We start from the raw sequence: 27570 nt of genomic DNA on the forward strand, positions 1-27570 counted from the left end.
CACACATGTGAGATGATTTGAAAATCAGCAAAAAAACAACCAGATCAAAAGACATCAATCTCGTGTCTATGGCCCGTTAAAGGTACAGGGAATTACTTTAGAGAAGAATAAAAATCAAACGTTACTTATTTCAGTTTCCCAGAAAGTCTGTTTAGTTTTTAACACATTCAATTAAAAATGACGAGGATGGCAACAGTGGAAAGCCTTGCCTGTTACATTCTCATTCCTGGCATCTGAACAGTGATGGTGTGACTGAGAGGTGAGCGAGTAAATCTGCCAGCAGTGGGAATGTAATGAGGTCAGGCCCTTTCCACTAGGAGGAAATTATCTGTAATCTCCAAAACGGAGGAAAGGGGGATCCATCTTTAATAAGTAAAAGGTTTCATTTTCCAGCACCTAACAGAAATAGCTCATTTATAATATTCAAGCAGATTGCATTTTATCAAGGTTAGGAGTCATGAAATGGCCCTTTACGGATTTTTTTTTTTCATTTTGTTCCTTTTTTTGTTGAGATCCCTTTTTTTACTGTAAAAAAATCATCAATGAGTTAACAGACCATCACCTATGTTTTAAAGAGAATATTACCCATGTTTTTACATTTCTGATTCCAACTTTCTAACACATTTGATAATACAAAGCTGTACACTGAAATTATACTGTACAGTATGTATTGCCTGCCTTCATAAATGTTTAAAATAAACCTGTAATATATTGCAGCTTACCAGTCCTTCAACGTGGTGTTTACTTTTTTTTTTCTGCTTTTTTTCCATTATTTTCATCTAGTGCTCCTGCTAGTAACTGACTGATTCTGTTTATGTGCTGGTGTATATCCGTACGGGTATCATTCAACCAGGTTCTGGACCTACTCCACTTTTACCTGGTCTTGGAGTCTCCACAGGGCATCACGAGCTGTAGTTCTACTTGTTAGATACCAGTGCTCACAAGCTCCTGCTCACAGTGTCTACACCTACCTGTGCCTCCCTTTCACACCCACAGACCCTGTCTCCACATCCAGGGGTGGATGGGTTGGACGGGGACTGGAAAAGAGGCCACTTTTGTCATCTATGTAGGTTTGCTTTCACAACGTAACTGCTATGTCTGTGGGTGCCTGCTTTTACAGAACGTGTCTTCTTTCATGGCAGTACATTTTTGCATGTAGAACAGAAAGTCTTCAGGACCATGGACAGCATCTCCTGATAGCTGAAGTTAGAAGCTGATTGGTTACTATGCACAGTTTCACCAGATTCTGTTTGCAACAGTTTTGCTAAATCTTCCCCCATATATGTCAACATTTTTCTTAAAAAGTCTATAAAGTATATACTAGACATTGCCACTGCTAATATATCTGCATTCGGTCACTTTTACACCACTGCCATTAATTATATCAGTATACAGTTTATGTGTCTATATGAAATGCACTTATAACATGCCTCTCCACAGTCAGACCAAAACCATTGTAGAAAAGCTAATTTTTGTATAAGGCAAGTAGCCACTTAGTTGGCTTGCCTTGTCTACACTCCATAGCAATCATCACTTGTTAGTAAATTTGGTATATAGATTGTAGCCTGTGTGTGTGTCCGTGGACGTTGTGCAAATATAATAGTGTAAGGGTATGGTCCACAGATGAGTGTGGTGTATACATGGGTACTTTATTAAATCAGGTCCTCTAAGTGTAAAGTGGTTGTAAACTTCCCGTTACCATTTGTACCTATAGGTAAGCCTATAATAAGGCTTACCTATAGGTACTGTAAACAGCTCCTAAACTTGCACAGTTTAGGAGATATTTACTGTATACTGCATCGATGACGTCATCGATGTATGTGCTCTGAGGGAATGGCGTGGCGTTTCTTCAGAGCCCTGTGCTGTGACGGGCAGCTCCGGCGCGCATGTGCGGGAGAGACGTCACGCGGCTTCGGCTGGTAGCACAGCCGGAGTCCGCGGACCCAGAAGGAAGATGGGCGAAGATGTATATGGCCTCTAGAGGGGGCTGATGAGGGCTTCTTTTGGGGGTAAGTGTCACATAATGTGCTAGTATGCAATGCATACTAGCACATTATACTTTTACTTTGCAGGGAAAAAAAATTGAAAAAAAAAAACAGACTTTACTTCTCTTTAAAGTGGAAGTCCAATCAAATACTAACTATACTTGAACTTGGTCCCACCCCCATTCGAAGCACTATTCTAACTACCCTGTATAGGAAAGAATTCTCTATTTACCTATTCTGAGGGCGCTCATGTTGGGTCACATGGTCGGCTCCCAGCGCTGACTTCAGTGTAAAGGAGGGACAGACGACAACAAATGCCCCATAGTAAACCTATGGGTGACGTCATTGCCTAGGCATTGCAGCCGTTATCAGTGATCTCTCCTCTTCATTGAAGACAGATGCTGGAGATATCATGTGACTGGACCGAAGAGCCCTCAGAACAGGTAAGTACAGACATCTTTCCATTTCAGGATAGTTAGAATAGGCTTGGGGGTGAGGGGGGTGTAAGTTTAGTTAATCACTTGCCGACTGCCCGCCGCAGTTTTACTACAGCAGGCTGGCTCAGCTGCGTGAACTGATGTAGGGGTACATCAGTCATGGGAATGGTTCTGGGGGGGGGTGAGTGCACGGTGCCGACTGGGTGCTCCTGCCCCCACTAGGCAGTGGGGATGCAGATCCACGGGACCGGCGGCAATTGCGCCGGGCACCTGCAATCGCTCCCCGATGAGAGAGAAAGGCGATCTGCTGTTGTAAACACCGCTGACCATTGTTCTCTCTGAAATGATCAGAGCGCCTGTGATCCTTCTATATAGGATCACATGTCTTTATGATCATTTCACAAGTCCCTTCCCCATACAGTTAGAAAACACTCCCCTAGGCTCACAATTAATCCTTTGATCACCCCTAGGTTAACTCCTTCCCTGCCAGTGTCATTATTACAGTAACAGTGCATATTTTTAGCACTGATCACCGTAGTAATGTCACTGATCGCGCCAAAAGTGTCAAAAATGTCAGTTAGGGGTCCGATCTGTCTGCCACAATGTTACAGTCCTGCCAAACATAAATCTTTCCCCTAGTTTGTAGACGCAATATCTTTTGTGCAAACCAATAAAATTACGCTTATTGCGATTTTTTTAACTAAAGATATGTAGCCAAATACAAATTGGCCTAAAAGGATGAAAAATTTAGATTTTTAAACGTTTTTTTATTGGGAATGTTATATAGCAGAATGTGAAAAATATTGTTTTTTTTTTTTCAGAATCGTCGCTCTTTTTTTATTTATAGCATAAAAATAACAATCGCACAGGTGATCAAATACCACCCAAAGAAAGCTCTATTTGTAGGAAAAAAAAGGACATCAATTTTATTTTGGTACAGTATCGCATGATTACGCAATTTTCCGTTAAAGTAATGCAGTGCTGAATCGCAAAAAATGGCCTGGTCATTAAGGGGGAAGATCCTTCCGGTCCAGAACTGGTTAATATAATTATAGTTAGTTAATATAACTGGACTTCTGGACTTCTACTTTATAATGTAAGTTAAGCCAACACATTTTTTTTTTTTTTTTTTTTTTTAGTTTTGGTTTTAGGTAAAGTGGGGAAAGTTTTCTCTTACTAGCTTGGGGATGGTAAAAGAAATTAAAGGGAATCTCTCCAAAGTGAACATAATTTCCATCTTAGCAAGTTAAAACAGGAACTGGTGTCCCCACTGGGTTTTTTTCCCCTCACCTCTTCCTCTGGTGACAATTCAGACTTTTTGGATTTCACTCACTTATTGTCTCGATGACAATGGTCACCTCAACTAATAGAAGGGTGAACCTTCCCTGCGGGGACACAACTGACAATGGGTCTAACCCTTTCACACTGTATTCAAAGCTAAAAAGAGGTTTGTCTTTATTTAGACTTTATATTTGTAGAATAAATGCCCATGCCATATACTTTGTTTATTCTAAATGTATATTTTTTCAAAAAATGGCAGCATAGCTAAAGAGACCCTTTATCATATATAAATAAATCCATTGCATTCTTGAATGTCATATAGATGTGCATTCTGTTATTGTGACTCATCTCCAGATTATGTTTCTCCTCTTCACTCTTATCTTAGTTGAGACAATACAATAACGTGAGATAAAATCTTCCTGATAAGGACCGGGATTATCCTAAAAAGAAACATTTTTATCAAAAGAATCAGATCTGATACTTTAAACTTTCTACTTAAACAGATCATTGAGAAATGCTAAATGTGAAATGTATCTTGGAGCGTAAATATAGGGAAATACGAAATACTTAAATTTATCACGTTACATTTAATTTAAAGGCCACGTTTACCTTTAGCAACATGTAACATGTCAACCACTTTAAGACCGGAAGGATTTTCCCCCATAATGACCAGGCTCTATTTTGCGATTCGGCACTGCATTACTTTAATGGGACAATTGCACGGTCGTACGATGCTGTACCCAAACAAAATGTACGTCCTATTTTTCCTACAAATAGAGCTTTCTTTTGGTGGTATTTGATCACCTGTGCGATTTTTAAGTTTTGCATTATAAACAAAAAAAGAGTGACAATTTAAAAAAAAAAACAATATTTTTTCACATTCTGCTATATAACATTCCCAAAAAAAAAAAAAAAAAATCAAAATTATGTAAAATTTTAGGCCAATTAGTTTTCTGCTACATATTTTTGGTAAAAAAAAAATAGCACTAAGCGTATTTTGATTGGTTTGTGCAAAAGTTATCGCATCTACTAACTACGGGAAAGATTTATGTCATTTTTATTGTTTTTTTTTTTTTTTACCAGTAATGGCGGCAATCTGCGATTTTTAGCAGGACTGTGACATTGCGGCTGATAGATCAGACCACTAACTGACATTTTTGACACTTATGGGGGTACCAGTGACATTACTACAGTAATCAGTGCTATGAATATGCACTGTTACTGTAATAATGACACTGGCAGGGAAGGGGTTAACAATATGTGTGATCAAGGGGTTAAATGTGACCCAAGGGGAGTGATTCTAACTGTGGGGGGGCGTGGCTTCTGAGATGACCACAGAGACATGTGATCCTATATAAAAAGTTCACATGAGCTCTGTGATCATTTCAGGGAGAAGGACGGTTGGCTGTGTTTACAACAGCCGACCGTCCTTCTCGCTCTGTGGGGAGCGATTGCAGGTGTCAGGCAGCAATCAGAGCTGCCTGACACACGCATCAGCTTCCCCGCTGACGATCAGGGGTGGGAGCGCACCGCCGGCAGCGCGCGCTCGCCCCCTAGCTCCTCCCAGGCGAGGTCTATTTTTTATTACTTTAAAGGACAAGTTCACCTTGAGTAACATTACATCTGTTTTTAGGGTGTAACTGGTAACATGTCACTAAGCAGCACCACCCCCTAGCTCCCCTCATGCCCCCTGTGACAGCGGACGGAGTATCCTCTCCCGGCACTGGTTGTCACATTTTAAAAACTGCATGGCTGGACGGGGCTGCACCTGCATAGCCATGACATTCATTCACAGGGAACTACATCCACCGTGAAAGACAGCTTATAATTCTCAATGAACTATGGGGGCACTGATCAGAACCCTTGTAGTTCGTTGACTCTTCCTGCAGCTCATATAACTATCTGTCCATACAAGCAGGTAGCTGTACAAAGTGTCTGTAGGACCCTGACATTGAATCTGCTATCCCCTGATCGTGGGTGCAATACTTCACAGCCTCCAGTAAAAAAATAAAATAATAATATCTGCATATTGTTACATGCAAAATCATGTGCATTCATTTTATTTATTATTTTTTATGGTGAATTTAGCCTTTACATTATAAGTGGCATGTGGTATTATTCAGCAAACAGTGCAAGGAGCCAAAAGCTAAGAGCCCATCCAATTGTGCTGCAGAACCCCTGTTTTGCGTTGATGCAGGTTGTGTTAGACAGTCCATTTATTTTGAAAAGGCTGTTAACAATACCCTCAATTCCTGCACAATTTCTGTTACCCCATGCAGCATACTGTAGATATGTATTGGATTGCAAATAACTTTAAATGGCAATGCACCAGAATGTGAATCTACAGTACTCTGTGTTGCATCTTATAATACGTGTTATAGTGTAAAAAAGTTCTAAATGCGGGGCAGAGTAACCCACAGCAGCCAACCAGAATGTATTTTGCTGAAATTAGCCCAAAACAAAATGAAATCTAACTGGTAGCTATGATTACTGCCATTTGCATGTGGTTTGCTCCATTTTATTGAAGAAGCCTAACAGCGGCAATGGTTAGAAATAAATACAATTATTATCAAAAGTATAGACACCTTTCCGAAATGTCAGCTTTTGTTCATGCTGAAATGCGGGAAATAGGACAGACCCTATTACATTAAACAACATTTTAACAGATGTTATTTAAAGGTGTTTTCAATTGAAAAATGGAAAACTTTTCCTATCGTACCTTCTGATTTTGACCAATAGGAGTGCCTAAAGTCAAACTGTGCAATTGTTGCAGAATTTTAAAACGGTATGTAAAGGCTTCTAGAGTACTCAGAGCTGAAACCTTTTGCTTTTGATGAGCTTTCGAACTGAAGCTGTGCTAAGCTGAAAAAGTCTGAGTTGTTCAAAGACCTTTATCGCATTCATATCTTCTTTTTTTTATAACATCAATTCAAATACAGGTTTTTGTTACATCTCTCAGGCGTTTGGTGAGATCACCACACATCTTCCCAGGTATGCACTCCATTAGGAAGGGTATTACTCTCCCCTACGAAATTACATTTTATTTTATATTAAACAGCATGCAAAAGGGGAAGCTGAAACATCCAATCATGGATGAGAATGCCCAGCGCCCCAAGATGAGCCAGAACAGTAAAGAGGAGATCGTCCAACCAGAAAATCAAGAGATATAAGAAACATGAAAGAATTTATTCCACCAGGCTCCAGTAGCTTTAATTTTGGGTAGTCTTTAAAGTGCACCTGTGCCCAGACTATCAAAGTGTTAAAGAAGAAGTAAAGTCTTCCTTTGTAATTGTACCTACAGGTAAGCCTAAAATAAGTAGGTACAGTGAATATCTTCTAAACTTGCACAGTTTAGGAGATATTCAGAGTGCATGCAGCTAATGATGTAATCGTCGCATGCGTTCTGAAGGTCAAGCTTACCTTGTCAGACCTTCGGAGCCCGTGCTATAAATGGAGGCTCCGGCCACTCACAGTGCCGTAGCCCGCAAACCCAGAAGAAACACAGGGCAAGATGTCAGCTGTCTCAGCAGTGTGCAGGGCGCCGCTGGAGGGCTTTGTTCTATGGTAAGTATTTCATAATGAGCTAGTATGCAATGCATACTAGCTCATTATGCTTTTGTCTTACACATTTTACATGTTTACAACCTCTTTAACATAAAAAAACCTTAAAAATGTTAAATCTTCCTAACAAGCATTAAAAGAGTTTTAATTTGACCTGCATTTTTGAAATGAAGATGCCTAGACCAAGCTTAGCAGCATCCCTATGCATCATTTTACTTGACAACACCTTTCAGACTAATTTTTTTGACAGGGGGTCTGAGAACCAGGAACACACAGTTACACATTCCTAGTTCTCTGCTGTAAGAATAGTTAACATTCTTAGGACATTTGGCCTAAAAAGGCATATTGTGGTCAAAAATGGGTCAAAACAAGTTCTCACTGATTCCTGTAGCTGCAAGTACTGTGGCATCAATTCTTAAAGATCACAACAGAGACTCTGAAGATGGGTTTCAGTCCTTTTCCAACATCTTGCTTACATTACATGACTGGTAAGCTGTCAAGGCTCTGCTGCCAGAGAAGATAAGGGAGTAAGAGCTGTGATTTCAGTGCCTCTTTTATGAAGGATAATTTCTTAATAGTACCCATAATTACAAAGGGCAACAATGGCTTGTTTTAAAGTTCATTTTTTTTTTTTTTTATTAAATTAGCTCTTTGGACAGTTAACAAAATGGAAATCAGCTCAGGGTACAATACTTGCCTTCACTTTGGAGCTGTCCCTTGCAGTGTTTCTTTTATGACCCAAGATGTTCTTTCAGGTTGAGTGATGCCCAACACCATTCAACCCAGAAGACTAAGGACTAGGGTTGAGCGGACACCTAGATGTCCGTGTTCGACGGGTTCGGCCGAACTTTAAAAAAAAGTCCGGGTCCGTGTCCCGGACTTTTACCGAACTTTTCCCGGACACCGAACCCCATTGAAGTCAATGGGGACCCGAACTTTAAGGCACTAAAATGGCTCTAAAACACCAATGGAAAGGGCTAGAGTGCTGCAAATGGCAGCAAAACGTAGTTAAGAGCATGGCAAGTGCTCTGCAAACAAATGTGGATAGGGAAATAACTTAAAACAACAAAAAAAAAACAGAAAAATAAAACAATGTTCTTCATCTCTGAAGGACGAGGCCCATATGGAGTAGGAGGGAGGTTGAGGTGGTGGTGGATGTGGCGGTGTCATAGGCGTGTGCACAGGGTGTGCCGGGTGTACCTGGGCACACCCTAATCACCTAGGGCACATAGCATTATCGCTCTGTTTGCCAGTGAGGAGATGGGAAAGATCTCCCTCGGACCTGCTCTGCTCTATTTCTCTTTGCCAGCAGGGAGAGTAATGTATCGGGGCCATGTACATGTAGGCAAACACATGCATGTGTATTTCAACTTTGGGGTGCACACCCTAATGCAATAGGCTGCGCACACCTATGGGCGGTGTAGGTGGAAGCGCCGGTGGAGGAGGACCAGGGCCGGATTAAGAGCATCATGGTCTTGGTGCTGAGGATTTTGAAGGGCCTTAAGGGCCGTGCCTTGGCATGCACCCAGAGGAGGAAGGGTGCAGCCATGCATGCCTAATTCAACATGGGATGCTGTCTCTGAAGCCCATAAACACATCCATGCATCGGCAACTGTCCCTCCTTGTCAGGCCTTCGCGCTGTGTGGGGAGGTTCTGAGGGTGCTGCCTGGGGAAGCGAGCATAGAAGCTAGACTTCTGTGTTTACAAGTGACAGAAGAGTGGTCACAGTGAATATGGCCAACCCGGGGCCTATATAAAAGGTAGGGGCCTGGAGCTGCAGCTCCAATAGCCCCTACGTTAATCTGGCCCTGAGGAGGAGGACGAGGTAGCCAACACTGCTTCTTTTCACAAATTTTAAATGAGGGTACACCCCAAAAGAGTGAGAAAGAGCAAAAATGGAACAATGGGTGGGTAAGGTCGGTATCCATTGCTATTCTGCACAAGGTACGGAAAAGTCCCGTGGGATCCATACCTGGTTCATTTTAATGAACGTGAGCTTGTCCACATTGTCTCTGGACAGGCGGCTGCGCTTGTCTGTTATAACGCCCCCAGCCGTGCTAAATACCCGTTCAGATAATACACTGGCTGCAGGGCACGCCAGCACCTCCAAGGCGTAAAGGGCAAGCTCAGGCCATGTGCCCAATTTGGAGACCCAGAAGTTGAAGGGGGCAGACCCCTCATTCACTACATGTAGGCGTGTGCACACATACTGCTCCACCATGTTGGTAAAATGCTGCCTCCTGCTAAGACGTTCCATCTGAGCTGCTGGTGCTGCTGTTTGTTGTGGCGTGCTGACAAAGCTTTTCCACATTTCGGCCATGCTAACCCTGCCTTCTGAGGTGCTGGCGGTGCCCTGGTTGCGTTGGCGACCTCCTCCTCCTCCTCTGCCTTGTGCTTCCACTGTGGCCCCGCTGTCAGATGGGAATGCCAGCAGCATCGCATCTACCAGCGTGCGCTTGTACTCGCGCATCTTGCGATCGCGCTCCAGTGAGTGAATTAAGGACGGTACGTTGTCCTTGTAACGGGGATCCAGCAGCGTGGCCACCCAGTAATCAGCACAAGTTAGAATGTGGGCAACTCGGCGGTCATTGTTGAGACACTGCAGCATGTAATCGCTCATGTGTGCCAGGCTGCCCAGAGGCGACGAAAGGCTGTCCTCTGTGGGAGGTGTATCGTCCGTGTCCTCTGTATCCCCCCAGCCACGCACCAGTGATGGCCATGAGCTGGCCTGGGTGCCACCCTGCTGTGAACATGGTTCCATCTCCTCCTCCAGCTCCCCCTCCAGCTCCTCCTCCTCCTCATCCTCCAGAACTGTGCCCCTGCTGGACAATTGTGTCCCTGGCATTTGTGTGTGCAGGAACCCACCCTCGGAGCCCCTTGCGAATGACTGCCCTGAAAGCCTTTGAAATGTTACCTCTTCATCCTCCTCCTCCTCCTCCTCATCCTGTGCCACATCCTCTTCCATCATCGCCCGAATTGTTTTTTCAAGGAGGCATAGAAGTGGGATAGTTAAGCTGAGAACGGCGTCATTGCCACTGGCCATGTTGGTGGAGTACTCAAAACAGCGTATCAAGGCACACAGGTCTCGCATGGAGGCCCAGTTATTGGTGGTGAAGTGGTGCTGTTCCGCAGAGCGACTCACGCGTGCGTGCTGCAGCTGAAACTCCACTATGGCCTGCTGCTGCTCGCACAGTCTTTGCAGCATGTGCAAGGTGGAGTTCCACCTTGTGGGCACGTCACATATGAGGCGGTGAGCGGGAAGGCCGAAGTTACGCTGCAGCGCTGCCAGGCGAGCAGCAGCAGGGTGAGAACGCTGAAAGTGCGCACAGACGGCAGCTCTGACATATCGGGGTAGTTTTTAAGGAACCTCTGCACCACCAAATTCAGCACATGCGCCAGGCAAGGGATGTGCGTCAAACCGGCTAGGCCCAGAGCTGCTATGAGATTTCGCCCATTATCGCACACCACCAGGCCAGGCTTGAGGCTCGCTGGCAGCAACCACTCATTTGTCTGCTGTTCCATGCTCCTCCACAACTCCTGCGCGGTGTGTGGTTTGTCCCCCAAACAGGCAAGTTGTAAAACTGCCTGCTGTCGTTTAGCCCTGGCCGTGCTGAAGTTGGTGGTGAAGGTATTACGCTGTCTGGATGAGGAGGCGGTAGAGGATGAGGTAGCGGAGTAGGATGAGTTAGGAACAGGAGGCAAACTGAAGCGCCCTGCAATCCTCGGTGGTGGAAGGACATGCGCCAAATTGCTATCCGCCTCAGGCCCATCCGCCACTGCATTTACCCAGTGTGCCGTTAGGGAGATATAACGCCCCTGACCGTGCTTACTGGTCCACGTATCGGTAGTTAGGTGGACCTTGGCACAGATGGCGTTGCGCAGTGCACACCTGATTTTTTCCCCCACTTGGTTGTGCAGGGAAGGGATGGCTTGCCTGGAAAAGTAGTGGTGGCTGGGCACGACGTACTGTGGGACAGCCACCGACATAAGCTTTTTAAAACTGGGCGTCTCCACCAGACGGAATGACAGCATTTCAAAGGCCAATAATTGTGAAATGCTGGCATTCAGGGCCAGGGATCGCGGGTGGGTAGGGGGGTACTTCCTCTTCCTCTCAAGTGTTTGGGAGATGGAAAGCTGAACACTTCCACGGGACATTGTGGAGATGGTTGTTGGTGACCCAGGTGGTGGTGTTGCTGACAGATCGTCTGTTTGCGGGGTGGCAGGTGCCGGTATGACTACAGAGGTGGCTGGAGCGGCCGAGACTGCAGCAGAAGAGGAAGCAGGATGAGCCAGAGACGTTTCTTGGTTTTGAAGGTGTGTACTCCACTGCAGCTCGTGCTTTGCACTTAGATGCCTGATCATGCAGGTTGTGCTCAGGTTGAGAAGGTTTATGCCTCGCTTCAGGCTCTGATTGCACAGGGTGCAAACCACTCGTGTCCTGTCATCAGCACATTTTCTAAAGAACTTCCACGCTAGAGAACTCTTTTGAGCTGACTTTGGTGCGCTCGTTCCCTTGCTGCGTTGGGCAGTAGCAGGCGTAGTGTCTAGGGCACGGCCGCTCCGCTTCTGCACCCTGCTCCCTCTTCTGCTGTGCTGGTGGCTCTGTGCGACCACCGCCTCTTCCTCCAAAATACTCAGGTCACCTGCATGACCTTCATTCCATGTGGGGTCGAGGACCTCATCGTCCTCCACATCATCTTCCACCCAGTCTTCACCCCTGCCCTCCCTGTCGGTCTCCACAATGCTGAACGCGGCAGCAGTTGGCACCTGCGTTTCGTCATCATCGGAGACGTGCTGTGATGGTCCTTCCATGTACTCATCTTGAGAAATAAGTGGTTGGGCATCGCTGCACTCAATCTCTTCCACTTCTGGGGCAGGGCTAGGTGGATGGCCCTGGGAAACCCTGCTGACAGAGTCCTCAAAAAGAATAAGAGACTGCTGTATGGCTTGGGGCTCAGACTGCTTGCCTGATTTGCAAGGGGGTGAGGTGAAAGACGGTTGGACATTGGCTGCAGGTGCCAACTCTGACCTTTCTGCAGTAGACTGGGTGGGAGACAATGTGAAGGAACTGGAGGTACTGTCAGCAGCAAACCAATCAACTATCGCCTCTCTGTGTTCTGGCCTCATCACTTCTAGAGGCGTATGATGCCCTACCAAATACTGCTGCAGGTTCTGTCGCCTACTCACACTTGAGGAAGGTGTTTCACTTGTGCGTGTAGCTGGCACAGATCGACCACGTCCTCTCCTTGCAACAGGAGCTCTAGCAGCAGCACCACGACCCCGGCCACGGCCCCTATTTGACGCTCTCCTCATATTTCTGAAATTTAAGATCTTGCCCTAGAAAGGTCTTTATTGAATAGCAGAACAAAAGGACAAAAGTATCGCACGGGTGTATCTCACAGTCAAATATGCAAACTATGCCGCAAATTAATGTTTTTTACACCAAAAGGGTGTGTATTGAATAGCGGAATAGGATAAAAAACTGTGTATCTCACACGTACAAACACAGACTAGGCCCGATTAAATTTTTTCCTACCCTAAAGGGAGGATGAGGAAGAGGAGTATGGAACAGGCAGCACCCTCAAATCTTCAGAAGTATGAGATGAACCTCAAAAACTTGGAAAGGTGGATCTCACACGTACCGACACAGACTATTCCGCAATTAAATTGATCCCCAAAGGTTTTTATTGAATAGCGGAATAGGAAATATGATCAAAAAAAGTGTATGTATCTCACACATACAGAAGCACACTAGGCCCCAATTACTATTGTTTGTACACCTAAAAGGATGGAGGAGGAGGAGGAGGAGTATGGAACAGGCAGCACCCTCAAAGCTTCAGAAGTATGAGATGAACCCCAAAAACTTGGAAAGGTGGATCTCACACGTACCGACACAGACTATTCCGCAATTTAATTGATCCCCAAAGGTTTTTATTGAATAGCGGAATAGGAAATATGATCAAAAAAAGTGTATGTATCTCACACGTACAGAAGCACACTAGGCCCCAATTACTATTGTTTGTACACCTAAAAGGATGGATGAGGAGGAGGAGGAGTATGGAACAGGCAGCACCCTCAAAGCTTCAGAATTATGAGATGAACCCCAAAAACTTGGAAAGGTGGATCTCACACGTACCGACACAGACTATTCCGCAATTTAATTGATCCCCAAAGGTTTTTATTGAATAGCGGAATAGGAAATATGATCAAAAAAAAGTGTATGTATCTCACACGTACAGAAGCACACTAGGCCCCAATTACTATTGTTTGTACACCTAAAAGGATGGAGGAGGAGGAGGAGGAGTATGGAACAGGCAGCACCCTCAAAGCTTCAGAAGTATTAGATGAACCCCAAAAACTTGGAAAGGTGGATTTCACACGTACCGACACAGACTATCCCGCAATTTAATTGATCCCCAAAGGTTTTTATTGAATAGCGGAATAGGAAATATGATCAAAAAAAGTGTATGTTTTTCACACGTACAGAAGCACACTAGGCCCCAATTACTATTGTTTGTACCCCTAAAAGGATGGATGAGGAGGAGGAGGATGAAACAGGCAGCACCCTCAAATCTTCAGAAGTATGAGATTGTGTTCACTGTACCCCACAAAGATTGTGTTCACTGCACCCCACAAGGATTGTCTTCACTGCACCCCACAAAGATTGTGTTCACTGTAATCCACAAAGATTGTGTTCACTGTACCCCCCAAAGATTTTGTTCACTGCAGCCCACAAAGATTGTGTTCACTGTACCCCACAAAGATTTTGTTCACTGCACCCCACAAGGATTGTCTTCACTGCACCCCACAAGGATTGTCTTCACTGCACCCCACAAAGATTGTGTTCACTGTACCCCACAAAGATTGTGTTCACTGCACCCCAAAAGGATTGTCTTCACTGCACCCCACAAAGATTGTGTTCACTGTACCCCACAAAGATTGTGCTCACTGTACCCCCCAAAGATTTTGTTCACTGCACCCCACAAGGATTGTCTTCACTGCACCCCACAAGGATTGTCTTCACTGCACCCCACAAAGATTGTGTTCACTGTACCCCACAAAGATTGTGTTCACTGCACCCCAAAAGGATTGTCTTCACTGCACCCCACAAAGATTGTGTTCACTGTACCCCACAAGGATTGTCTTCACTGCACCCCACAAGGATTGTCTTCACTGCACCCCACAAAGATTGTGTTCACTGTACCCCACAAAGATTGTGTTCACTGCACCACAAAAGGATTGTCTTCACTGCACCCCACAAAGATTGTGTTCACTGTACCCCACAAAGATTGTGTTCACTGTACCCCACAAAGATTTTGTTCACTGCACCCCACAAAGATTGTGTTCACTGTACCCCACAAAGATTGTGTTCACTGCACCCCAAAAGGATTGTCTTCACTGCACCCCACAAAGATTGTGTTCACTGTACCCCACAAAGATTGTGTTCACTGTACCCCACAAAGATTTTGTTCACTGCACCCCACAAAGATTGTGTTCACTGTACCCCACAAAGATTGTGTTCACTGCACCCCAAAAGGATTGTCTTCACTGCACCCCACAAAGATTGTGTTCACTTTACCCCACAAAGATTTTGTTCACTGCACCCCACAAAGATTGTGTTCACTGTACCCCACAAAGATTGTGTTCACTGTAGCCCACAAAGATTTTGATCACCGCACCCCACAAGGATTGTCTTCACTGCACCCCACAAGGATTGTCTTCACTGCACCCCACAAAGATTGTGTTCACTGTGGCCCACAAAAATTGTGTTCACTGCACCCCAAAAGGATTGTCTTCACTGCACCCCACAAAGATTGTGTTCACTGTAATCCACAAAGATTGTGTTCACTGTACCCCACAAAGATTTTGTTCACTGCACCCCACAAGGATTGTCTTCACTGCACCCCACAAGGATTGTGTTCACTGTACCCCACAAAGATTGTGTTCACTGTACCCCACAAAGATTGTGTTCACTGTACCCCCCAAAGATTTTGTTCACTGCACCCCACAATGATTGTCTTCACTGTACCCCACAAAGATTGTGTTCACTGTACCCCACAAAGATTGTGTTCACTGCACCCCACAAAGATTGTGTTCACTGCACCCCAAAAGGATTGTCTTCACTGCACCCCACAAAGATTGTGTTCACTGTACCCCACAAGGATTGTCTTCACTGCACCCCACAAAGATTGTGTTCACTGTACCCCACAAAGATTGTGTTCACTGTACCCCCCAAAGATTTTGTTCACTGCACCCCACAAGGATTGTCTTCACTGCACCCCACAAGGATTGTCTTCACTGCACCCCACAAAGATTGTGTTCACTGTACCCCACAAAGATTGTGTTCACTGTACCCCCCAAAGATTTTGTTCACTGCACCCCACAAGGATTGTCTTCACTGCACCCCACAAAGATTGTGTTCACTGTACCCCACAAAGATTTTGTTCACTGTACCCCACAAAGATTGTGTTCACTGTACCCCACAAAGATTTTGTTCACTGCACCCCACAAAGATTGTGTTCACTGCACCCCAAAAGGATTGTCTTCACTGCACCCCACAAAGATTGTGTTCACTGTACCCCACAAGGATTGTCTTCACTGCACCCCACAAAGATTGTGTTCACTGTACCCCACAAAGATTGTGTTCACTGTACCCCCCAAAGATTTTGTTCACTGCACCCCACAAGGATTGTCTTCACTGCACCCCACAAAGATTGTGTTCACTGTACCCCACAAAGATTGTGTTCACTGTACCCCACAAAGATTTTGTTCACTGCACCCCACAAAGATTGTGTTCACTGCACCCCAAAAGGATTGTCTTCACTGCACCCCACAAAGATTGTGTTCACTGTACCCCACAAGGATTGTCTTCACTGCACCCCACAAAGATTGTGTTCACTGTACCCCACAAAGATTGTGTTCACTGTACCCCCCAAAGATTTTGTTCACTGCACCCCACAAGGATTGTCTTCACTGCACCCCACAAGGATTGTCTTCACTGCACCCCACAAAGATTGTGTTCACTGTACCCCACAAAGATTGTGTTCACTGTACCCCACAAAGATTTTGTTCACTGCACCCCACAAATATTGTGTTCACTGCACCCCAAAAGGATTGTCTTCACTGCACCCCACAAAGATTGTGTTCACTGTACCCCACAAGGATTGTCTTCACTGCACCCCACAAGGATTGTCTTCACTGCACCCCACAAAGATTGTGTTCACTGTACCCCACAAAGATTGTGTTCACTGCACCCCAAAAGGATTGTCTTCACTGCACCCCACAAAGATTGTGTTCACTGTACCCCACAAAGATTGTGTTCACTGTACCCCCCAAAGATTTTGTTCACTGCACCCCACAAGGATTGTCTTCACTGCACCCCACAAGGATTGTCTTCACTGCACCCCACAAAGATTGTGTTCACTGTACCCCACAAAGATTGTGTTCACTGCACCCCACAAAGATTGTGTTCACTGCACCCCAAAAGGATTGTCTTCACTGCACCCCACAAAGATTGTGTTCACTGTACCCCACAAGGATTGTCTTCACTGCACCCCACAAGGATTGTCTTCACTGCACCCCACAAAGATTGTGTTCACTGTACCCCACAAAGATTGTGTTCACTGCACCCCAAAAGGATTGTCTTCACTGCACCCCACAAAGATTGTGTTCACTGTACCCCACAAAGATTGTGTTCACTGTACCCCCCAAAGATTTTGTTCACTGCACCCCACAAGGATTGTCTTCACTGCACCCCACAAGGATTGTCTTCACTGCACCCCACAAAGATTGTGTTCACTGTACCCCACAAAGATTGTGTTCACTGTACCCCCCAAAGATTTTGTTCACTGCACCCCACAAGGATTGTCTTCACTGCACCCCACAAGGATTGTCTTCACTGCACCCCACAAAGATTGTGTTCACTGTACCCCACAAAGATTTTGTTCACTGTACCCCACAAAGATTGTGTTCACCGTACCCCACAAAGATTTTGTTCACTGCACCCCACAAAGATTGTGTTCACTGCACCCCAAAATGATTGTCTTCACTGCACCCCACAAAGATTGTGTTCACTGTACCCCACAAGGATTGTCTTCACTGCACCCCACAAGGATTGTCTTCACTGCACCACACAAAGATTGTGTTCACTGTACCCCACAAAGATTTTGTTCACTGCACCCCAAAAGGATTGTGTTCACTGCACCCCAAAAAGATTGTGTTCACTGCAGCCCACACACAGAAAAATGGATGTGGATCACTGAAACCTGCCTATCTCCTATCCCACACCACACAGCAATATCGATTGTAGTTTGTAGAACACACTGACCCTATAATTCAGCAGACTCTATCCCTAAAATGCCTACAACTCGCCCTGCCTAAACACTCCGACCTGACCCTAAATTCTATCCGGACACCAATTCGTTTTCCCTGCCTGTCTTTCCCTAATCAGCAGCCAGCACGTATGTGTGCTCTGTCCCTGAGCTAAGCAGCAGAATGACGCCGCTGCGGCTGCCTCGAACTTATAAAGACTTGGTCACATGCTTCAGACGGCCAATCACAGCTACTCATACATTTGCAGGCATGGCTGGGATAGCTTAAGGCACACCAGTTAAACGATTGTTGATTGGCTGTTGAAAGCCCGCCATGAAAAGAGCGCCAAAACATGCAAAACCCGGAAATAAAACGACCGAACACTGATTTTTTACCCGAACATACAGTAAAGTGTCCGTGTCCGTGTTCGGGTAACAAAATTCCAATTATTCGGTACGAACACGAATAATACAGTCCGTGTTCGCTCAACACTACTAAGGACACACTATTTATGCAGGGCATCATGGACTTTGGGGTATAACCATGGCACCATTTTTTTAATAGCTTAATGCAGAGAACATCACTGACATCATCAGCTCTGAAGACTGGACATCATTGGAGAAGAACAGGAGAGAAAGAGGACTCAGCTTGCTGTGTTATCAGTCAGAAGACATTAGGCAAAGGTAAGTCTAGTATAAAAGAATAACTCTGGGGGCCTTACTTTGCTTTGGAAGGAGAGAGCACAGAGACTGGAGTTGGGATTTAAGAATATATAAATATATTAGGTTTATAGGTGTGCTTTATATTCTGGACAGCACAGATTCCAGCTGGGATAACCAACAATGTCACAATGGTCCGTATTATAGGGATGAAGATTTTCCCCATTTATGGTTGAAGTAGAGAAGCCCTTTAAGTAAAATTATTTTTTAAATACTGTCAAACAATAAAATATGAACATCTCATCTACAATGGGGGTTGCGCATTCCATATTACACACAGAAGAATTTGCCTTCAAACCACATCAGATGAGTGCGTTTATCTCCAGTTTTATCCCCTTATTTTAGCTATTGAAAACTTTCACCAGTGTTCACCAAGTGTCTTCTCTGGTATTGTGTCAGCATTTTACACTGTCCATGTGAAAGGATCAGTTTGATTAACTCTTTCACTAACAGAAGACATTTGACAGCCATAATTGTAATGCCCTATCCCTGTAGGATATTCCTGTGGGTTTCTTGGTGCTGAGGTAACAAGGTCCCGTAAGAATCTAAAAAATATATTCAATCTCATTGGTAAAAGTTGCAGTTCAAGACAGTGGTGAAATTTAAAGTCAATCCTTGGAAAAAAGGCCATCCTTAGGGAAAGAGGGAGGGACACAGGTAGCAACTTGTTGATCAACTAATTTGAGGATGCAAGGTCTTCTAATCATCAAAAATAAGTAAATTTTAGTGGATTTAGAGACCCTGTCGCGAACTTAAAATATTGCAGGTAAAAGCACTGGCAATTTCAATATTTTAAATACTTATTTGCAGAATTTTTTTCTTTAATAGGATATTATTTATTCAATTGCAATATGTCTTTGAACTTACTAAATAAATGAACTACTCCAGCAAAGTCTATTTCCATGCACAGCCATCTCCTCTTCTAGTGTCTAATTACTCTCTGTGCTGACCCAGCATCTCCATTCTTCTCTTCATCTACCTACATATCTTTTATGTTATTGCTAGGGAGGAGTGAGGGGCAATGTGGTGTATCACTTGAGTGACAGCTCTAAAGCTGGCCATAGATTAATCAAAATTTGGCATTCTGCAAGGTTTGGCCAAGTTTCAATCAGTGTGTAGCCACCCCTTTTCCACAGAAGCTGATTGTTAGATTGACTTCTTGTAGAAGGGAAAAGTTGGGAAATGTTTTTTGATCAGATGCTGCAGTCAATCGGCTGTAGCTGCTAAGCAGTGTATTTTGACGCTGGCTGAACAAAGGAAAAATGATTCATCTATTGTCAGTTTAAGTCTGCTGACATCACATCCAAGATGGTGACACCCCATCTCAGTCTCAGTGCTTATGATTGTCTACACTAGGTTTTTACAGGTAAATAAAATGCATTAAATATGTTAAATGCACATGTGTTCTTATGTTAACATTTTTGTTGAAATGAATGGTCAGCACAGCATGTAAACTAAACTAAAAACTCTACAATGTGATTCTTAAATGTATCCTATGTAACCAAGCTGGGACTACTATATTCATATATATATATATATATATATATATATATATATATATATATTCAAGTTACCGTTATTTAATAATGCAGCCAGAGTGCCCCTTTAATGTTTTCACAAGCGAGGATCGGCTTTCTCCGGAAATGGATGAATTGAATTGTGGGAGATATAGTCTAGATCTAAAGGCAGACTGTTGTGTGGATTGCAAGAGGGACTATATTCCCAGGGAGCCACGGGAGAGTGAAGGATCATGGGAGTGCTGATATACCTATCTGCTGGGCAGAGTGTGCGCTCTCTTGCTTCCGGGACTCGTGGAGGACAGATCAGTCCAGGTGTGAGAAGACACTGTTGGTGAGGGAGGCCAGAGAGTGTGGCCTAGGGAGAGCTGAGCCCATCGTCAGCAGTGCGGATGCTGGTAATCACTCAATGGTGATAAATCCAGTGGAGCTAAGTGGAAGACGGGTGAAGCTGAACTGACTGACCGGTGCCGAACATCCCCAGTGATGCAGGAGCGTGAGGAAACACATCGCCTGCATGGCAGGATAATCACAAGTGGACACTGTTGTGTGAGAGAGTGCCTGGTGAAATCCTAAATCGCAAGTATAAACCTACATCCATTATTTACTGACTGCGGATAGGATTGCACGTACACTGTTACTTTGGGATTACAAATATCACGCTGAGTGATAAGACCTCCAACTGCCGGAAAAGATTTAGCAAGGCCTTGCTAGGACTGGAACTTCAGCATATATTGCAATAAAGGGGACCTGTTAGAATAACATTGAATCATTATTTAGTGGGGATTAGATATTGCTTGCTCTGATTTTAGAGAGATTCAGCCAGAGTCAAAAGTTATTATATGCTACAATAGTTTTTACAGTTAGAGCTGATAATATAGTCAGTCTACATTATTCATCGATATAACACCCTGTTTGCTGAGTATTTACATTCACAGCATTTGTCTCTTGAGCCCCATTGTGTTAGGTGGGGTTTAACTGATTGACACTGCTACACTTTGTTAATACTGAATTCTATTTGTTATCCATAAGTTCTATTAATTCACCCTTTCTTCTGTAAACAATAACATTTGTATTTCCATTGTGTCATTCTGTCTTCTGTCTGGGGATTACAATTAAAATGTCAGAACCTAAAGTGTCCAGTGAGTTGGAAAATTCTCAGGGTCAGGTGAGTGCACAGGAACAACCGCTAACCAGCAGCCCTCAAGGGGGCGGTGCTACACCTAAAAGGAAGAAAAAAGGGTTGCTGTAACTGTTTAAAGGTAAACAAAACCCTCCTATATTTTAAAGCCAAGGAAGCTGCCATCTTAGCCTTTCTTTGATAAGCAGTGGCCATGGTGCTGTACATGGGATCAGTTATGACACCACCCATGGATTGACAGTTCGGCTGAGAGCACAAGCAAATGTGACAGTTATCATTCATGGCAAATCCTAAATGTAACTGTTTTGGGAAGCCATTAAATCATTGAGTTTAGTTCTGCTTTAATCCCTTGGTGCTGGCCGAATGCAAATAGTTGGGCTTTCAGCAGGTGGGCTTTGGCACTTAGTGACCACATAATTGCGTTCATTAGTGCAAATGCAGTTGTGCCAAGAGCACGCCCTGTTCACTCCTGGCACAGTTATGGCGGCTAACGGAAAGCTCTTAATTGCTTCTTGTGATTGGGAACTTTCCAATCATGTCACTGACATGACAGCCAATCACGGCGGTCACATGATCAAAAAAACCAACCCGCCTCCTGGCATCCTAAACCTATTAAAAGGCTGGAGGCACTGGATCCAAGGGGTTAAAAGGTGTTAGCTGGAGTACCACTTTAATTTGTTAAGCAAGTCAGACATTGTACAATATTCTTTCCTTCAACCACAGGTTGAAGTAAACAAAATTGCTTGATTCCCCCATCAGCACCATTAGTGTTGATGGCGGAATCCCTCCTCCCTAAGCTATTGTATTCTGGAAAGTTTCCCAGTCATCAGAATACAATGATCACTGCCGGCAGCTATAAACGCTGGCAGTGATCACATGGAAAAAAAACCCAACAGGCTGGTTGTACTGACCCCCAGACTTGGCAATGCTGCTGTCCCAATGAGTCTCCATTGCTCCTCAAATCAGTGGAAACACTCTAACACCGAAAATGTGTTACTGGTGAAAGTAGAAAAAGCCAAAAAACAATAATTTTTGTACAAAACATAGGTGAAGGTAAATATGATGATTCATATTTAATACTAATCCTTAAAGGCACACTACTTTTGATTAATATTTGTAAATGTACTTTTTCGGATACAATGACTATATTGTGATATATCCTCTCCTAGGATTGTTTGTGGTCTGCTACTTTCCCCTATGACTGCTGATGTCCCTCCACAGGGACTACTGAGAAAAAAAGCCTAAGCATTGTTTTCCTTAAAAAACATTTCTTCAATTTGCCTATATAAGCATTGTTCTTTGCTATATGATTCTCTCTGGGTGACCTGGGATATGTAAGCATTGACAATGATTTTTTGATTTTTGGTTTGATGTATGTCTAAATGTGTATTATTTTGGCGTGTAACCAAATGTTTGTATTTCTTATAGTTTACATATGTAGTATCCAGCTATATCCTAAAGAAGCTAATATTTAATAGCAAAACATGTCGAGTGTATTGGATCCATTGCTCAACCATATGTAAAAAAGTATTTTTATTGATGTTTTTATAATTTGTACCAATAAAATGTACCATTTTTATATATATTTTTTTGGTTTGTTTTTGCATTAATTAAAATCCCCAATTCTCTATCCATGTTCATGTTTACATAAGGGGTGTGGTGCTGAATGACCTCCAGACACCCAATCTTTCTTCTGTATAGTACAAAACATACACTCATTCACAGCACTGTTCGGCAGGGCACTGGGCTGCCTGACATTGCAGTGCGATTCGGGCCAGTGTGCTGCAGTAAAATGCAGCATGTCTGCATTGCAGTGTAAATGGAAAACACATGAAGCAATTGTTTCCTGTGTGTCCCTGAGGTGACAGACATTTTACATAGTGTGAATTGACCCTTAAGGATTGGTAAGCTGCATAATATTACATTTTTTATTTTAAACAAAAATAAAAAGGGCACATTTTAAAATACAAATTCGCATAGACAGGTAATTGCAGTTTGTCTTTTGTCTGGTGCTTCCTTTTAGTGTGAGAACATTTTAGCAAAGAACAAAGTAATAAGGATGTCTTGTTGTCATAGTGAGAATCCTGTCTTTCTCGAAAAAGCAAAACACGTTCCTATACTTAGACACTTAAACGAATTACCCATCAGATATAAATCTACCTGAGGCTTTTATTGACATTAAAAATGTATGATGGTTTACTTTAAAAAATTTCAGCACATAAATAACGAACCCTTCTTTTACTGTGTTATATGGTTCTGTCGTTTTATTAACATTCAAAAGAAATATATATATACATATTTACAATATATAGAGATTTATACATAAAACAGCCCACATTGGTATAGTTTTGTGGTTTGTACAAGTTGTTCTCGTCCTATCAGGTGAACATTTCGGCTCTGTACACGACACCAAGCAGTGGGAGGAGCTTGATACAAAACCAGCCTCTCCGTTGGATGGGGAATCAATTGCATCGCATATTGAGAAGTCCGCTCCCTCATAACGAAAAAGGGCATAACATTTAATTATGGCACACAAAATGAACACATCATTGTGTACAAACCCAACAAAAGCAGAGTTGTGCTACAATGTGTTTGCTTTACAAAATTTCTCGACAGCTATATACATCTCAGAACTTTTTTCACGAACAAGATGGAGTCACAAACACTATGTCACCGTAGCTGTGTCACAAAATATGTCATTGTTTTCACACACAAACCCTGACGTCTTTTCCATGAAAGAAAAGTCATTTTGTCTCAACGATAAAACCGGTAACATTCTTGTGTCATGGGCTGCACCTATGGAGCTGGAATGAAAGAGACATTTCAAATATGCTGAATTCCACTTCCATGTGAGTGGGTAGAAAACGCAGACTCCTAGGCATTGAACTTCAGACAATGAAGCACAGAGGCTTAGCTAAGAGCGAAGAAATCCTTGAGCTTGATTAAAAATAAAAACATTACGCAAATGCATTAAATGGGAGAAGTTCTGTTCACGTGCTCTGTGGTTCTTTTATTAAAAGACACAACTATTAATGTAGAATACAAATGCTAGATGGATTTATTGAATTTCTTGACAATGTGGAGTGATGGAGCAGTAGACTGAAGACTACAAGTCTCAGATGTGAGAATGAGGGGCTGTGCATTGTTTAGTCAGAATTATGCGGAGATATTATGTATTCTAAAGCTATTCATCGCGGTAGATGGGATCGTTTAGTAGAAATAATTATTAGTAAAGGTATATGAATGGTTTAAAGGTGAGAAGTTCCATCTGTCAACTACTCATAGAAAGTTTGTGATGTACACCACCCCCTAGATGATAAATATAGTCATTGCTTAGGAATACCATAAAGTACTAGCGTTGACTGTGTCCAACAGTAATGATGGATGTTCTTAATGAGACAATGTGGGACAAGATCCTATGCACTAATCAGTCCAATACCATTTTCTTGTAACATAGAAACACTGCGTCACTTGAAACCATTGTTGTTTACACAGACACATTCCACTACATTGTACCATCAAGAGTAATTCAGCTTAAAGGACTCTAACAGTGTGTAATGTGGCTTTGAGTTCACACTGATATTATTTGTCCAAACACCTGTCCAAAGGCACCGTAGTCAGAAATCCAGACGTTTTTTTCCCACTGATATACATTGGGAAGAGACTATTATTCCCTGCAGTAGTTGTGTTATTGGAAGGTCAGCTGTAATGGCAGCTTGTACTGCTTCTGGTAAAGCTCAGTACATCTCCTGCAGAGTATCAAGGACATGGTAAACACCAGTGTGCCATTAGATTTGCACATGAGTCCCTAGTGCCTGGAGATTCTGTATGCTGGACAGGATTTTCTTCTGATGGCCAGCTAAGTTGATGCCAATTTTGCTGAGTTCACTGAAAGAAGATGAGACAAGAAAAGTGAGTACTGTATACACAAATGATGCAAGAGGATCACTTTTTACATATACACATTTCACTATGTTCTACCCTAAAGTATGATAAAGTTAACTTCAACTCCAAGCCACAAAGGAAAGAAAGAGAGTGAAGCGTCTTCAAGCTGTGCATGTATGCAATATGGCCAAAGGTTTGTTGACACCTGACAATCACATCTATATAAGTTTGTTGGGCATACAATTCCAAAATAATAGATAATAATATTAAGTGCTCCTTTTGCAGCTCTAAGAGATTTTTTTTTCTGAGAAAGCGTTTTACAACATGTTGGAGTATGTCTGTGTGGAATTTGTAGCCATTCCGTCCAAAGATCATTTGGCCCTGTTATTGGACTGGACAGTGCTGAGGTTAGGAATCTGTACATGCCATTCACGTTCCAAAATCATCAGCATGCTCAGTGCGTCGTGCCCATTTGCATTGGTCTGCATATATATAGTCTGTGTGTGTGTGTGTGTGTGTATATATATATATATATATATACATATATACATATATACAGTACCTCACAAAAGTGAGTACACCCCTCACATTTTTGTAAATATTTTATTATACCTTTTCAAGTGAAAACACTGGAGAAATTAAACTTTGCTACAATGTAAAGTAGTGAGTGTACAGCTTGTATAACAGAGTAAATTTGCTGTCCCCTCAAAATAACTCAACACAGCCATAAATGTCTAAACCGCTGGCAGCAAAAGTGAGTACACCCCTAAGTGAAAATGTCCACATTTAAAATGTGAAAATGTCCCAATTAGCCATTTTCCCTCCCTGGTGTCATGTGACTCGTTAGTGTTACAAGGTCTCAGGTGTGAATGGGGAGCAGGTGTGTTAAATTTAGTGTTATCGCTCTACATAAAGATGGTCAAGGCTAAAAGAAGATTGCCAAGACCCTGAAACTGAGCTGCAGCACGTTGGCCAAGACCATACAGCCGTTTAACAGGATAGGTTCCACTCAAAACAGGCCTTGCCATGGTCAACCAAAGATATTGAGTGCATATGCTTAGCGTCATATCCAGAGGTTGTTTTTGGGAAATAAACGTATGAGTGCTGCCAGCATTGCTGCAGAGGTTGAAGGGGTGGGGGGGTCAACCCGTCAGTGCTAGGACCACACACCGCACACTGCATCAAATTGGTCTGCATAGCTGTCGTCCCAGGATGAAGCCTCTTCTAAAGTTGTACAAGAAAGCCGCACACAGTTTGCTAAAGACAAGCAGACTAAGAAAATGGATTACTGGAACCATTTCCCGTGGACTGATGAGACTAAGATAAACGTATTTGGTTCAGATGGTGTCAAGCGTGTGTGGCAGCAACCAGGTGAGGAGTGAAAAGACAAGTGTGTCTTGCTTACAGTCAAGCATGGTGGTGGGAGTGTCATGGTCTGGGGCTGCATGAGTGCTGTCGGCACTGGGGAGCTACAGTTCATTGAGGGAACCATGAATACCAACATGTATGACATACTGAAGCAGAGCATGATCGCCTCTTTTTGGAGACTTGGCTGCAGGGCAGTTTTCCAACATGATAACAATCCCAAACACACCTCAAAGACGACCACTGCCTTGCTAAAGAAGCTGAGGGTAAAGGTGATGGACTGGCCAAGCATGTCTTCAGACCTAAACCCTATTGGGCATCTTTTGGGTATCCTTAAACGGAAGGTGGAAGAGCATAAATTTGGACATTTTCACTTAGGGGTGTACTCACTTTTGTTGCCAGCAGTTTAGACATTATTGGCTGTGTGTTGAGTTTTTTGAGGGGACAGCACATTTACACTGTTGTACAATCTGTACCCTCACTACTTTACATTGTAACAAATTATAATTTCTGCAGTGTTGTCAGATGAAAAGATATAATAAAATAGTTACTAAAATGTGAGGGGTGTACCCACTTTCACTTTTATATATATATATTGTATCAATTATAGAGTATTATATATGCATCTATGCTTATAATACAGCATCAATACATTAAATTGGCTCCTACCTGTTGCTTAGATACAGAACTGAGTCTAGGGTAACATATCCTGCCATTGTGAAGTGTTCCATATATTGGTTCATCTTGATGGCCTCTAACCACTCCTCCACACTGGTGACTGTAAATGAGTCAGTTATGCTTGGATCCTGCCTGAAAAGAAGCCAAGTAAATTAAATTGATTGAATACATTTTAAAGGCTACAGTAGAACTACAGGCAATACTTTTTTTTATTTGGATGGAGTAAGCTATATCCCCTGTCAGTTTATTTTATTTTTTTGCCATTTGTGTCCAATTGGGGAGATTTTCCTTCACTTTCTGTCCCATAGTCAAAAAAAGGAAGTGAGAGGAAATCCCTGCAAATTAGGGGAATCCCTTAGGTCATCAGAACTAGTAGCAATTTGGATAGTTAAAGTAAAAGTACACCAGCAGATGACATAGCTCCACAAATCCTCACTGACTAGAAAATGTTGCATTTCATTTGGAAATGAAGGACCCAGAGTTTGGAGGAAGAGTGGGAGGCACAGAATCCAAGTTGCATGAGGTCCAGTGTGAAGTTTCCACAGTCAGTGATGATTTGGGGAGCCATGTCGTCTGGTGTTGGTCCACTGTGTTTTATCAAGTCCAAAGTTAGTGCAATCCTCTTCCAGGAAATTCTAGAGCACTTCATGCTTCCCTCTGCTGATCAGCTTTATGGAGATTCTGATTTCA

General features: G+C 43.2%; 1 protein-coding gene across 1 annotated transcript in view; it reads right to left on the minus strand.

Moving 5' to 3' along the window:
- Positions 1–23201: 23201 nt before the first annotated feature.
- LOC309549320 (ephrin type-A receptor 3-like) overlaps positions 23202–27570 on the minus strand; it is a 308452-nt gene continuing 304083 nt past the window's right edge. The window contains exons 17-18 of the mRNA XM_082249514.1: positions 26872–27012; positions 23202–24840 (exon numbers count right to left, since the gene is read on the minus strand). Coding sequence (XP_082105640.1) covers positions 24741–24840; positions 26872–27012 — 241 coding nt within the window. The 3' untranslated portion in view covers positions 23202–24740. The remainder of the gene's footprint in view (positions 24841–26871; positions 27013–27570) is intronic.

This window comes from Pelophylax lessonae (genome assembly GCF_965119305.1).
Source record: "Pelophylax lessonae genome assembly, chromosome: 3".
In the NCBI taxonomy this organism is placed as follows: Eukaryota; Metazoa; Chordata; class Amphibia; order Anura; family Ranidae; genus Pelophylax; species Pelophylax lessonae.